Here is a 14762-nt window from a genome sequence, read left to right as displayed (position 1 = left end):
CTGTTGAAATGGGCCCACACAGGTCTATGCAAGGGTGAAAGACATTCAAAGTCCGTGCCCCCCTTATGCCCTGTGCTTAGGCAAAAGACGTGTGCCTACCCTGAGTTCCCAGCTTAGGGGAGCTGGCAGATTATTTTTTCCTGTTTGTTAATTTGTTCCCTCTCCAAGGCTTGTAGAATGCCTCAGTGTGCGTGACGGGGCCTACTCCCAGCCCAGGGGATATGGCAGTTGCTGAAGCGAGCCCGGGACCCAGTTCAGAGAGGGGTGGGGGCAGGTAAATGGGAGAGAGGTTTTTCCCAAAGGGGGTGTTTTTTGATCTGTGCAGTAGGTTTGATACACATACTTATCTTTTGCCGACTGAACGCTACTTTTCACTGGTTCTGGAGGCTTGAGTAGACCCTCCGCCACTCGGTCTCTTACAATGTGGAAAACACATCCCAAATGCCACTGCTTGCCTCACCGCGCACACCCCGATCTGGCCTGCAGGGTGCTGGTTCCCGCCGCGTCAGGTCTGGCAGTTCCTCACTGCTTCTGACCCGTCTCTCCTTCCCCCTGCCACTGAGTCTGATTCCTCAGCTTTGCCTTTGATGTTCAGGACTCCAAGATTGTCATATATAATCGGTTCACTTGGGTTTTTTTGGGTCTTTGTTATAAGAGGGACCACAGGAATCATCTGACTACTCCACCATCTTGGCCCTGCCTCTGAGATTGTCTTAATATCCTGATATTTAACAGCCTTTGACCCAGTGATTTTAGTACCCATGGATGATTCCTATCTGAATGAATTACAGCTTTGATTGTTGTAAAAGAGTTACTTTCTGTTTCTATAGTTCTTTCTATATTTATTAGTTGCCGATTTTCTGTATTTTGACATCTGTAGGATTTTATAGTAGCATTTTTTTAAATCCTGCTGTTTTTGCTGTTTCTCTCTTGAGCTTGGCAGTCTTGCCAGGAATTTTTTATTAGATTTTTTAGAGCTATCTTTTTGGCTTTATTGACTAATGATCTTTTGTTTTCTGTTTTATTTCATCCTTAATTCTTTTCTCTCCTTTTCTGGATTTAATTTGTTTTTAGTCTAACTTAAGAGGAATATTTATGTCATTGCTCTTCAGCGTTTGTACTTTTCTGTTTCGCTTTTAAAGCTTCATATTTCCCTCTAAACAAAGCTTTAACTACCTCCCACAAATTTTGACATGTGTTTTGATTGTATTTTAATTCAAAATATTTTGTGATTCCATTGTAATTTCCTATTTTGGCTCAGAGGATGCTTAGAAGTATATTGCATGATTCCGAAACGTTTGGAGATTTTCTTATCTTTTTGCTGTTGATCTCTAGCTTAATTCTTTTGCAGGTTAGAGAACATACTCAGTATAATCTGAGTTCTTTGAAATTTTTTGAGACTTGTTCTTTGAAATTTTTTGAGACTTGCTTTAAATACCCCAGCATATAGTCATTGTTGGTAAATTTCCATGTGCACATGAGAAGAAATGTATTCTCTTGTTTTGGATTCAGTATCTGTATGTAAAATTAGGGTTTCTTTGTCACTTGTGTTCAGATCTTCTAGATCTTTGTTAGTCTTTTAATCTTCCTGTTCTATTGCCGAGAAAGTTATATTAAAATTTCCCACTATGATTGTGAATTTTTCTATTTCTCCCGTTAGTTCTGTCCATTTTTGTTTTACATATCTTAAGTCTATGTAATTAGTTACACGTAAGTCTAAAGATGTTGTTTCTTTCCAGTGGATTGACTTTTATTATTATGATGATGATGATGAAATATTCTTTTTTATTGCAAGTAGTGTTCTTACCTTAAAGTCTGTTTGCTATTTTGCCACACCATCCTTCTTTTCTTTGATGTTACTGATAGCTCTTTTCATGCTTTCACTTTAACCTTTTTGTATACTTATATTTAAGCTGTCTCTCTCATAAGCAGCATAAGGTGGGGTTTTGTTTATTTTCTGTGCCAGCGTGGCAGTCTTTTATTTTTTTTAATATTTAGCCCATTTATATTAAATTATTTGTCTTGAGAATATATTAAAAGACCTGAAGACAATTATTCACGTATTTTTCAAAATAGTTTGTTTCTTTAACATAGTAGGAAAAATGAAAGTGTTAATTATATTTTTCTTTCTCTGTTTTCTTCCCCCAAACACGGTCCTTTCTAATTCATTTTGATGGACGAGAAGGCACCAGTCTGCTGAGCGGCGGTCGTGAGTCTGTACTGGTAGAGTGGCGCGATGCAACAGAGAAGAATAAAGAGTTTCTCCCCCGTTTGGGAGCAACTATTGAGCATATCTCAGTCTCACCTGCAGGGGACTTGTTCTGTACTTCTCACTCTGATAATAGTAAGTCTACATTTTTTTTTTTTTAATTGCAAACATATTATTTGTATAATGCCATTAATTAGTATCTGTAGGGAATGGAAAATAAAAAGACCTAAAACAATGTAAGAGTGGCATAGATTTAATAAGCATTTTTTTCTTCCCATTCCTTCTCTCTTCCCCACCCTTTTCTATCCCCAAATGGTATCAGAATTCAACATTTTCGGAATTGTTTTTATGAAAATTTAGGGCTAAATGCATTTAGTTATTGTTGTGTCGCTTGTATTTTTAAAATCTTAATCTGGGATGGCATGGGGAAGTGGATATTTGTGCTTTCATAAATATAATGACATTTTCAAAATATTGTCAGAGTGTTATCGCAACTGTCAGTGTGGGGTCCTGTGGTTTTTGACAGAAATGGAACCCATCTTGTGTTCCTGTGAAGCGCTTTGCTCATCTTGTTACTACTCAGCCTAGACCAGGGCTTCTTTGTGCATCCCAAAGCTTATTGCCTCCTTTCCATTCAAAAGAGAACATAACTGTGAGCAATACATTAGTGGTATGAATCATCTCAAAGTAAAATAACCATTTTTTTTACGGTATAAAAAAAAAAACAAACCCAACCCACTGCCATCTAGTTGTTTCCAACTCAGCAGCCTTATCGAATGGAGTAGAACTGCCCCATAGGGTTTCCAGGGAGCATCTGGTGGATTCAAACTGCCGACCTTTTGGTTAGCAGCCTAAGCTCTTAACCACTGAGCCACCAGGGCTCCCTTTTTATATAGTTTCTGAATTAACACTAAAATATATTCAGAGGCACAATTGATAAAACTTCAAGACCCATCAGAAAGGTCCCGCCTTACCACAACCACTGCACCTAGTAAATCGCAGAGTACATTCCTGATTCTCCAGGAACACTCCGAGTTAATTGAGCTTACTGAGTAGTTTTTTTATGGTATATTTTAGCATGACATAAATTCAAATGACTTTTTCATCTTGAGGTTCTGATCTATTTATACTTAAATATTTATTTTTTACCTGCAGAAATAATAGTCATTCACCGAAACCTTGAGGCTTCCGCAGTAATTCAAGGCCTAGTGAAAGGTATTGCAGAACCCATGGATTTGGAATCCTGTACTTTTTAACAGTGACTCCTTCTCTGATTTCAACTACCGTTTGTCACTTCTTTTGCAGACAAGAATATCTTTACCGGTTTGATAATTGATCCAAGAACTAGAGCTTTGGTTTTGAATGGAAAACCTGGCCACCTGCAGTTTTATTCTCTCCAGAGTGATAAGCAGTTATACAATGTAAGATTGTGATCAATTAACTAGACTTAAAACTAATGGAAGTTTTTTACGGCACCACTGGGTTAAGTAACTTATTTGGTAGCTTCTAAAATGAGATCCTTTGCCTATGTTTGTTAGAACGTTGTTAGTATTGTCTGTGGTTGCTTAGTGCTGTTGGTTAGAGCATAGTTCTAGTGAGGCCAAGGTTATAGATTAGGTCTACACGTAAGCCATTGTCTGTCACTTGCTCTTGCACTTACTCTTTCTATTTTATTTCGTTTTAGCCTGCACTATTACCTGTCATACGCATCTGTGTCTTTGAGTCACAAAGATAAGGATATGAGAATGTATAGATTGACAACACAAATCTCTCTGCGTTGTCCTGATATCACATAACAAAAATAGAATTTTCAGTGTAGGTTAAAGCGGAACACTTCTTATAATCTTAATAAATAACAGAATTCCCTTTTTTGCCTTTCTGTCACACAGTACCGTTACAGATTTTGGTCATAGCAACTTAAAGCAGGAAGCTTTTCTTATTGGTCTTTTATACTCACATCTAGTACAATACCAAGAAATAATAGGTACTTAATACGTGTTTAGTAAATAGTTGAGGAAATAAAAGAAACAGCTATAAATAAAATGCTGGCCTACTTAACAACACTGCTTATCTTTTTTCACTTGTTAAAAATTGTAGGTTTTATTTCTGCCCACCTTGTTTCTAGTAGTATGGGATCTAGCCTTGATATTTTACGTAAAGCTAATTGTTCTTAGAAACGAGAAAAGCATTACTGTAAGCGAAAGGTTCTATTTTATTATACTTTATATATAAATGGGTCATAGTCATTACTAATATTCAAGGTCATTGAAAAATAATCATCACCTAATTCAAACTATGTAATATGTTCCCTTTTTTAATGGCAATTTTGAGGTCATAACGAACCATTTTTTCCTTTATCTGAAAATATAGATTCTAGAAATTATTTTGGGTGTGGTTAATTATTCCTTGAATGTTTTAATGTTTATGTATTTACATTAATAAGCATTTTGTCTCTGTTTTTTTTTCAACCACTAGTTAGATATTGTACAGCAAGAATACATCAGTGATAACGATCTGATCCAAATTGAGCTAAGAAAGGCTGCATTTGGCTGCCAAGGCCACTGGCTTGCAACGGTGGAACAACGGCAAGAAAAGGAAACTGAGCTTGAATTGCAAATGAAACTGTGGGCATATAATAAGAAAACACAAGGGTAATACTATCTATGTAACTGTTCTTAATTTCGGAGTATGATATATTTGACTATTTTATGGTTTCACTTGTCGGTTTTTAGGATGTTTCATTTTGATTAATAAGTCTCAGATTTAGAGAAATTGGGAATTGTTACTCTTCTAGTAAATCCTTCAAGCTTTCTGCTCTGAGAAAACACCAGTGTCCTCCCAGTCATTGTGTCATCTTACTCACATGGAAAACCAATGCCCTCAAGGACATAATATCGAATTCCAGACAAATCCAGGGTCAGAAACCAAATGTCCTAATTCCCTTGCTCTCTGAATAACATTTCTTTAGAAAAGCAGGAGTGGTAGGCAGAAGTGTTGTCTTGTGTTTTGATTAATAACTATACATTTGATTAATAACTAACATTTGACTATAATAACCATTTATCAAGTCCTTGCTATGTGCCAAAAATGAGGCCTAGTACTTTTGTACTCATTATCTTATTAATCTTCACAAAAACACTGTAAGATAAGCACCATTATCTACATTTTACAGGTGAGGAAACAGGCCCAAAGAGATTAGGTGATTTTCTAAGGTTGCCCTCCTGTAAGTAGTGGAGCAGGGATTTGAACCTATGTCTGTCAGACTCCAGAGTCTGCGCTTTTTCTGCCCCAGTGTCCTTTTAAGAACACAGTGCTAGCGTAGATCATCTCTTATTCACAGCAGTACCCTCTGAAGCAGGAAGCAAGCTTTGAGAGGTAGTGTAAGTCCCAAGAACTCTGTATTCTGTGACCATTATAGATAGAGCACGCAATCATTTGTCACTCCATGTGATCGTAGTAAATCTTGTACTCATATGACAGTATATCATACTGACCTGGTGAAAGAATAAATTTGTTTTCTTTCCTGCTAGGTTTGTTCTTAACACAAAAGTTAGCATGCCACATGAAGACCACATCACAGCTCTCTGTTTCTGTAATGCAGAAAAATTTGAAAACCCCACCTTGGTTACAGCTAGTAAAGATGGTCACTTCAAAGTGTGGATATTAACAGATGATTCTGATATATACAGTAAGTTAATTAAATATAGTATGTCTAAATGGTGTACACTTTTAAGAAATGATGTGTTTATCTCTTTCAATAATTTAACCTATCTAGGAGGACATTTTCTACATTATTTAATTCTATAGGATATTGTCTATTTTAATACATTTAAGAGTTTACATTTTTGCATGCCTTTTTACCCCCCAAATTTATACTTCTAATGACAATCATGTGGTAATTATCCCAGTTTGTGAGGGTTTGGTAAAAGGGCTTTTGCCACTGATCCTTCACTGTTCCACTAGAGGGAGGTCAAGGTCTCCAGAAAGGGCATAAGATTCAACTCTGAAAATTTTGCTTTCTGGTCCATTTTACTAACTTGAAGACATCTGGAGAAGCAGATTTGTTTCATTTGTTTCTTAGTCCTCATTGCTTATAACTTCCCTGTAATGTTCTCTAGTATTCACAACGTTTCTGAACTTTATGGTTTACATTTTCACAGAAAAAGCTGTTGGCTGGACCTGTGACTTTGTTGGTAGCTACCACAAATACCAAGCAACTAACTGTTGTTTTTCTGAAGATGGCTCTTTACTTGCAGTTAGTTTTGAGGAAATAGTCACAATATGGGATTCAGAGACATGGGAGCTTAAGTGTACATTTTGCCAACGAGCTGGGAAAATAAGGTAGGTAAATAATTTGGGGACTGTGCAGTACTTTTTTTTTTTCTTTTTCTTTTTTTTAAAGCAGAAATCTTTCTACCTAAACTTCAGTGATAACTTATTCTTTCTCCAAAGGTAGCTATAGGTTAGTGAGGGAAGCAGCGAACCAAAATGCTGGGAAGCTAAAATTTCTGGGTACGTTAACCATGTGCCATGATTTACCCATTTCTGAAATCAGGATTAACGTTTGATTCTTGACCTACAGATTTTTTCTTTGTAATAAATACTTCTGTGGCTGTGAATGCTTTGCAACAAATGCTGCCTCATAATAGAAATTATGTATAAGCCTCATAGATCCAAATAATGCTTGTCTTACGTGTCTTCCCATAAAAACTGTGTTATGCTCTGAAGGGCAAAGGAAGATACCAGCAATATGTTGATAAGATAACTGAGCATTTGAGATCAGTTTTAATTGACCTCAGGCAGATGGCTAATGAAATTATTTCTTATTCCCCAAATGACTGATTCTGAATTTACTTAATAAAATTTTCTTCAGAATTCAAATTGCAAGTCTTCCTCTTTTGGGTAAACAAGCATCAAATCAGGTTTTTTGTCAAGTGACCTTCTTCATTTCACATACGTTTTCTCCTAAGTGGTAGTTAGTGTATTCCCCAATATATTAGAGAAAAGAATTGGGATCAAGCCTGTTTTCCTAAATGAACAAAATAGCTAAATAAACTTCTTCTTTTTTACTCCTCAGCACCTTTTTTTACAGGATAATTGTGAGCAAAAACATGTCTGTCCAAAAATCTGCGTAGCATCATAGTCTGTAATCTGGTGCAAATAAATGTGCTAAAACTGACTGTTAACTTTTTTGGGGTCTTAATCTAGGTACCTTTGTTTTGGACGATGGACGTGCTCTAAGTATCTTCTTGGTGCTACGGAAAATGACATCCTTTGCTGTTGGAATCTGCTCAGTTGTGCACGTAAGGTTTTTTACTGTAAAGTGACTTGGCAAAGCACATAGGAAGTTGCCATTGAACTTTGGTATTTTGGGACTTAATTGAATCATATATCTTCATGTTTCCACCTGGAGTATATGTAATTTTTCACATAACACATTATACCACCAAAATTTGAAGTACTGGGCCTCTACTTACAAACCGCCTAATTGTCAGTGCATGACTTTTTGTTGCCCTACATATTTGCCATCCTCTCACAGGTTACACAGCTAATAGTGGGTGCTACTTTGATAAAAATAACAATTTGGAAAATGCTTCTGCTAATTTGTTGTGCATATTAACCTGCAATATCCCTGACAGTTTAAAATTTGAATGTAGCCTGCCACAATTCTCCTAACAAAGGTGGACTTAACTGCATTTTACTCATTCCAGTATATTTGGAAGACCAGGTGGTTGCGTAGTAATGGATATTTATGAAGACTCTTTTTTATGTTCTGTACAGTGACTCTGGCTAACATTCTACCCCCGTTTAGCAGCAGTGTAATAATGCCAGACAGTAGTGTCACTGAACTAATAACCTTTTCATAGTGCATGGAAGGAATACTGAAGTTCTGCTTTATTTTTGTTTTTCCTGCCACTCACTTTAGTACAGTCTTCCACATGTAATATAATGTGTTCCCATGTGTTAGTTGTAAGTGTAAAATTCCTTTTCCTGGTAGTAATGAGGTGATTGTCCCAATAAAGATTGAGAACAGGCATTCCAAATTGTCAAAAAGTTAAGCGATCCATCAGGAACAGTATATAGCAAAAATTGAGTAAGGAAGTTTTCTCACTTTAAAAGACAAGCTTAAAAAAGCTTTTGGTAAGTCTTTCCTTAAAAGTGAATCACTCTTTTTTCCCCCCAGTGGAATGGAGTACAAAATTGAATGTTAGAGTTATGGAGCCTGATCCTAATTCAGAGAATATTGCTGCCATCTCTCAATCTTCAGTGGGTTCAGATTGTAAGTACAGACCGTAATTGATGGTGAGAGGAGATGTTACCTAAATTTTGTTTTTCACATCTTTAACATAATTTGAGTGAAACTTAGTCTTCAAATCAGATGTTCACTTGAAGCTATTTTGCCTGAGGCACTACCTTCCTTTCTTGATGTCTTGCTCCAGCTTCTTGTATGGAATGCATTCATACCTGGTTCTAGAAGAGCTGCAACACATCTCGTTTTCCTGCAGACCAATTCCAAATTAGCCTTCATATCCAAGAGAGAGTTCTCCTTTTTAAAGCATTCCCAACTCCACCAAGAAACACTGTTTCTCCTCTACACTCTTGAAGTGCTTTCTTCATATCTCTGTTCTAATACTTACCACAAAATGCTACAATAATGTTCTAGTGTCTGTCTTCTGCAGTAGGCCCTGGTCTCTAGAGTGACGATTCTTCTTTCTCTTTTTCTTCCTAGCTGTTATAGATTGAATTGTGTCCCAAAAAAAAAGTGTCAGTTTGGCTAGGCCCTGATTCCCAGTATAGTGTGGTTGACCTCCTTTTGTGATCTGATGTGATTATCCTGTGTATTGTAAATCCTAACCTCTGTGATGTTAATGAGGCAGGATTAGAGGCAGTTTTGTTAATGAGGCGGGACTCAATCTACAGGATTAGGTTGTATTTTCAGTCAGTCTCTTGAGATATAAAAGAGGGAAACAAGCAGAGAGGAGAGGGACCTCATACCACCAGGAAAGAAGTGTGGGGGCAGAGCACATCCTTTGGATCTGGGGTCCCTGCACTGAGAAGCTCCTAATCCAGGGGAAGATTGATGACAAGGATCTTCCCCCCAGAGCCGACAGAGAAAATCTCCTAGAGCTGGTGCCTGAATTTGAACTTCTGGCCACCTAAACTGTGAGAGAATAAATTTCTCTTGTTAAAGCCATCCACCTGTGGTATTTCTGTTATAGCAGCACTAGATAACTAAGACACTAGCCCTCATACCTATCCTGCTTGGCACATAGTAGGCACCCAGCAGATGTGTGTTGGATCAAAGCCTAAAACAATTAAGACCTGGGCCATTTACTCAATGGAGTAAGCCCCAGGATTAGTGAGGTCTACCTGAGACTAGAAGTAACCTTTGCAGGCAAAATATTAATGTCTGTTTGTTTTTCCCTCTAGTGTTTGTATTTAAACCTAGTGAGCCAAGGCCATTGTATATTCAAAAGAAGATCTCCAGAGAGGAAGTGCACTGGGGAGTGTTTGTTCCACGAGATGTCCCGGAATCATTCACCTCAGAAGCTTACCAGTGGCTGAACAGATCCCAGTTTTACTTCTTAACAAAATCACAGGTAGCCTAGCCCTCTTAAGGCAGTTACTTTGTATATATAATTTTTAGTTGCTTTAATATTAGAGGGTGATAGTTGTGCCATGACAGGTGGAATAATTTCATAAAAAGAGTAATTCCCAAAAGAAATAGTCAGATATGCTATGTGGCAGCATTACTGGTGTAAGTGCAGTTAGCCAGTTGCCATGAAGTTGATTCCGACTCATGGTGACTGCGTGTGTGTCAGAGTAGAACTGTGCTCAGGTTTTCAGTGGCTGATTTTTCAGAAGTAAATCACCAGGCCTTTCTTCTGAGGTGCCTCTGGGTAGACTTGAACCACTAATCTTTTGGTTAAGAGCCAGGTGTGTTAACCATTTGAACCACACAGGGACTCCACTACCACATCTTTGAGTCTCTAGCTATTGCTTACGTTAGCTCAGTGACAGCAAAAAAGCAGAAGACAACTGAAAATTGGTTCTTTTTTTTTAATTTTAGTATTTGATTTGCCATAAAGAAAATGGTGGCCTAAGTTTGATCTACTGGTTGAATTTTATTTCACTACCAGTTCCTAAATAAACGGTCTTTCAGAACAGTGTTTTTACTCTCTCAGCAGTTACTAAATATGCTTTAAATTTTTATTACTTTTCTGTGGGCAGATATATATGTATCTTCTAACTTGTAAACACCTTCTTTAGGTCTGCACGCTACAATTTACCTTTTGCATCATCATTTGATCTCTCTTTTCAGAGTTTATTGACATTCAGTGCAAAGTCTCCAGAAGAGAAACTCACACCAACAAGCAAGCAGGTATGTTGTGTTTTAGCCACTCTTGGTGCAGATTGCATTGCCTCCCTACAAAAGTAAAGTTATCTTCTAGAACTCAGCTATGAGAAAAATGCTTCACCTGGCCCTAAAATGGAGTTAAAATCCATGTGCTTGTATAAACCGACTTGCCTGTTAATTTGTATTATCAGTAATATATGCTTGTGATTTAAAGAGCCAAGTAGTTCTGCAGGGCTTTTTAGGGAAAACTATCTCCAACACTCTGCCATTATCCATAAAGATAGTCACTCTCAACTCTTAGCTGGAGTTTTTATTTACCTCCCTGTCACTAAGAAACATGTTTATATTGCTGATTCTGGATTTTTCAGGTTTAGGTGTCTGTTAACCCTCATCTATTAAAGGTGAAGTTTTAGCTCTTTTTCACACACACCCCACCACCACACCACTACCCCCCACACATACTCTCCTTGGCCCCCAGCTTTCCTAATGTCAATATTTCTCAATATGGTCAGGTCAGTACTTGTTATAACTGTATAAACACTATTCGTAGCAGAGTCACAGATTGTTTTTCCTTTTGTAATTAACATTTCGCTTTCTCTGGAGTTAATGATGGTCTTGTTTTTTCATTTACTTAGTTTTCTATGTACTTCTCACCTAATTCAACCCCAAACTCTACCCAAGTTGTGTAAATCTCCTCTCAGTATTTTCAGACACATTAGGTATCTCAAATCTTGAAAAAATATTTCCAGGAGCCCTCTGACCTGCTTCTGTCTAAACTGGTTGCTGTGTAAACCTGCTGCACAGTGGTCACCTTAGGATCAACCTGCATCGTCATTCTGAGGCTTCATTTTACTTCTGCTGTGTTAGATCTCACAGTTTTCCTCTTTTCTTCAGGTACTCCCTTGCTTTGGTGAAGCACCACATTCTCTTAGTGCATAGGAGATAAATTTAAGACCTGGCATGTTTGAAAATATTTTTATTTCACTCTCCCATTGGGTTGGTTGGTTGAGTATCGAGTTCTAGGTTGAAAATAATTTTCTCTTAGAATTTTGAAGGTATTTTCCCATTATTTTATAGCTTCCAGTGTTGCCTGGAAGCAGGGCTTCGAACCTGTTCATTCTGGTTCAAACTCCTGCTGAGAATTTGCTCCACCACCCAGGTAGACTGAATTAGAATCTACAGTTTAACAAGATCCCTTCATGATTCTTATGTTTAATAAATTTGGAGAACCACTGCTCTACTAGTGGTTCTCAGAATTGGTCCCTAACCAGCAGTATTAGCATTGCCTGGGAACTTGTTAGAAAGGCAAATTCTCAGCAGGGGTTCAGATCAGAAGGAACTAATTCTAAGCCCTGGCTTGAAGTCTGATATCATTCTTATTCTTGATCCTTTATCTGTAACCTGGCTTGTTTGTTTTCCTCTGAAAACTCAGTGAATTCATTCACCAGTTACTTTGTTGATCATCTGCTATATGTCGGGGACTATTCTAGATACATGGGTACATTAGTGAACAAAATAGCCCAGTCTCTAAATTTGTGTTTACAGCCTAGCCAGAAGATACAGACAATAAACAGTAAGCATTAGGTAAGTAAACTTTGTAGTATTTTAGAAGGTGATAAGAATTATGGGGCGTGGAGAGTAAAGGAAAAGAGGATATAGGGTACAGCTTATAATTTTAAGTAGGGTAGTCAAGGTAGGCCTACTGAAAACACTAGGACTTTTCCTTTAACTGAAATGTGGAGCCTCTTGGAGGGTTTCAAGCAGAGAACTAAGGAAGATTTTTCTTTGTTCTTGGTGTTCTGATGTTTCATAATGGTTTGCCTGGTGGATGTTTTCATCCATTGTGCTCGTCTTTCATTGGGCCCTTTCTGTCTGGGAACTCATGCCCTGGAAAAATTTCTAGAAATATTTCTTGAATTACTTCCTTAACTAAATTTCTCTGTTCTTTTTTCAGGAACTCCTATTATTTAGTGTTGAACCTCCTGAAATAAAGCTCTAATACTATTTTTTCTTGTATCTTCTGTCTTTTCTTCTCTGTTTTCTGGAAGATTTCCTCATCTTTATAATTTAATATATATTTTTTTTCCTTGCATAGTCTATTTCCATCACTTTAGTGTTTGTCTTCAGTCTGTTTTGATCTTTGTCTTCTGTTAAAGAGCTGTTCATCAGAATCTGATGATTCTTGGCTGTCTATTCTTATTTAACAGTGGACCAAAAAAGCAGTTTAGTAGTTTTTGCCTAGGTGGAACATGTCTCCTCTGGCCTCCACTATCTAGCTGAGCTGTCTTACGGAGAAAATCTCTGAGCATGATGATTCGCAGAGCTCTCTCCCATCATCTTTACCATTGTGGGTTTATGCCTTCTTCAAAAGCCTTTACTGTCATTTTTGTAGGATTTGGAAAGGCAGTGGTGGTAAATGAATATTTTGCATTTTTTCTATTAAGTGTCCACTGTTTTGCTTTTTCCATAGTAAGTAAGATGCTAGACTTTAGTTTCTTTACCTATAAAATGAAAGGGTCATACTAGTTAATTTCTAAAGTTCCTTCCATCCCTGACATTTTATGGGTCTGTAGTACATATTGTTGACTTCAAAGCAGTTCTACCTTTGTACTGAAACAATTTCCCTTTGTCTTAAATTCTTACAGCTACTAGCAGAAGAAAGTCTTCCAACAACCCCATTTTATTTCATATTGGGAAGGCACAGGCAACAGCAGGATGAAAAATTAAATGATGCATTGGGGAATGAGTTGGTACAACTACCCTTAACAGAAAACATACCTGCAATTAGTGAGGTAAGTAATTTTAGGGCAAACAATGTGAAACAGAATAAATATATCTAAGCACCTTTAAGTTAGCATTTTTATTCAGTCAGTCTGAATCAAATAACCTTTAAATACTTGTTTGTATACTGTGCAGCCTTTAATGCCCAAAGCAAAGTAGCATAATGTTAGGATTTGGGATTGTTTTGGCCTAGACCCGGGGTGAGGGGAGGGGTTGTTTTCATAAATTTAGGAAGGTGGATTTCGTTTTTCTGTGGGGAGAGCCTTTTGTGTTCGGCTCTTGGCACTTGGAATAATAGGTAGTTAGTGAGGACACTTGAAGAAACAGAGTGTGCCAAAGGATAACCTTTTTAAATAAAATCTTTTTTTCTTTTTTTATTCTAGCTTCTTCACACTCCAGCCCATGTACTGCCATCCGCTTCTTTTCTATGCTCGATGTTTATAAACTCATTGTTGCTGTCTAAGGAGACTAAGAGGTAAAACATCTTAAAATATGTTTAGATGTTCTATGTTCGGGAAAACAGGATGATTCATGAGTGTTTTTCTATTTATTAGAATATTTTTCCATTGTATTTCCTTTTATTCAAGTTTTAAAGTAGTTAAAGGATATAAAATTATTAAATCAGGTAAAATACATTGAAAATAAGTGTCAGATCTTTTATGTGTGTATGTTTTAAAGATTCATTTATATAATTCAAGCTTTTTATAAATTCATCTCTTTTATGATAACCCAGTCTGTACAGAGCAGTTAGTAACGAGATGTTTCATATACTTTGTCCAGATAACTATATTTTCACATAGGTGTCTTTGTTTATCTTTAAATAGTAAGTACTTATATTTCATTCTGTTATTGTTAAAGTGCTGAAGAAATTCCTGATGATGTAGATATGGAAGAAGAGAAAGGAAGTGATGATACAGATGAAGAAAATGATTTTACTGAAAAGGCCCAGGATACAAATGACATAGATTTGGGAGAAGATATTATACATCAGTTGTCAAAATCTGAAGAAAAAGAACTAAGGAAATTAAGGAAAGTAGACTACAGCTGGGTAACTACCCTTTAAGCGTTGATGAAGGGGGACGGTCTTGCACTTTGTTTTTTTATTGTATGTTGATACTCCAGAAACATCTATTTTAATGTTATTTCTGTTCTTAAAATAAAATATTATTAGCAAGCTTGCTTTTAAATAATTGATAATTTGAAGCTATATTTGTATCATGTTTTTTGGTTTGTTGGGTACATTCACATACACATCATCTCATTTTTATTTTGAATCACACATCAGCCTTATAAAATAGGTATTTTTTCCACAGGTGATATAGCAGTGCTGCTGTACCCTTATCTGCAATTCTGAGATATTAAAAGTTTTAAAAGATCACAAGGTTTTGTTGATGTTGTTGTTTCAACACCAGA

At 36.8% G+C, this 14762-nt stretch overlaps 1 protein-coding gene across 2 annotated transcripts in view; it reads left to right on the top strand.

The window, feature by feature from the left end:
- WDR75 (WD repeat domain 75) overlaps positions 1-14547 on the top strand; it is a 38081-nt gene extending 23534 nt beyond the window's left edge. The window contains exons 9-21 of one of the 2 annotated variants that reach the window (XM_004385590.2): positions 2186-2344; positions 3365-3424; positions 3515-3630; positions 4685-4860; positions 5740-5897; positions 6370-6550; positions 7418-7512; positions 8394-8489; positions 9641-9810; positions 10533-10592; positions 13214-13360; positions 13733-13824; positions 14208-14547. In XM_004385590.2, coding sequence (XP_004385647.1) covers positions 2186-2344; positions 3365-3424; positions 3515-3630; positions 4685-4860; positions 5740-5897; positions 6370-6550; positions 7418-7512; positions 8394-8489; positions 9641-9810; positions 10533-10592; positions 13214-13360; positions 13733-13824; positions 14208-14412 — 1715 coding nt within the window. In that variant the 3' untranslated portion in view covers positions 14413-14547. The remainder of the gene's footprint in view (positions 1-2185; positions 2345-3364; positions 3425-3514; positions 3631-4684; positions 4861-5739; positions 5898-6369; positions 6551-7417; positions 7513-8393; positions 8490-9640; positions 9811-10532; positions 10593-13213; positions 13361-13732; positions 13825-14207) is intronic. The other variant, XM_023739894.1, reaches the window with a different exon arrangement.
- Positions 14548-14762: the final 215 nt, after the last annotated feature.

This window comes from Trichechus manatus, unplaced genomic scaffold (genome assembly GCF_000243295.1).
Source record: "Trichechus manatus latirostris isolate Lorelei unplaced genomic scaffold, TriManLat1.0 scaffold00142, whole genome shotgun sequence".
In the NCBI taxonomy this organism is placed as follows: domain Eukaryota; kingdom Metazoa; phylum Chordata; class Mammalia; order Sirenia; family Trichechidae; genus Trichechus; species Trichechus manatus.
Note: the sequence above shows the minus strand (reverse complement) of the source record. Positions and strands in the feature narration are given on the sequence as shown.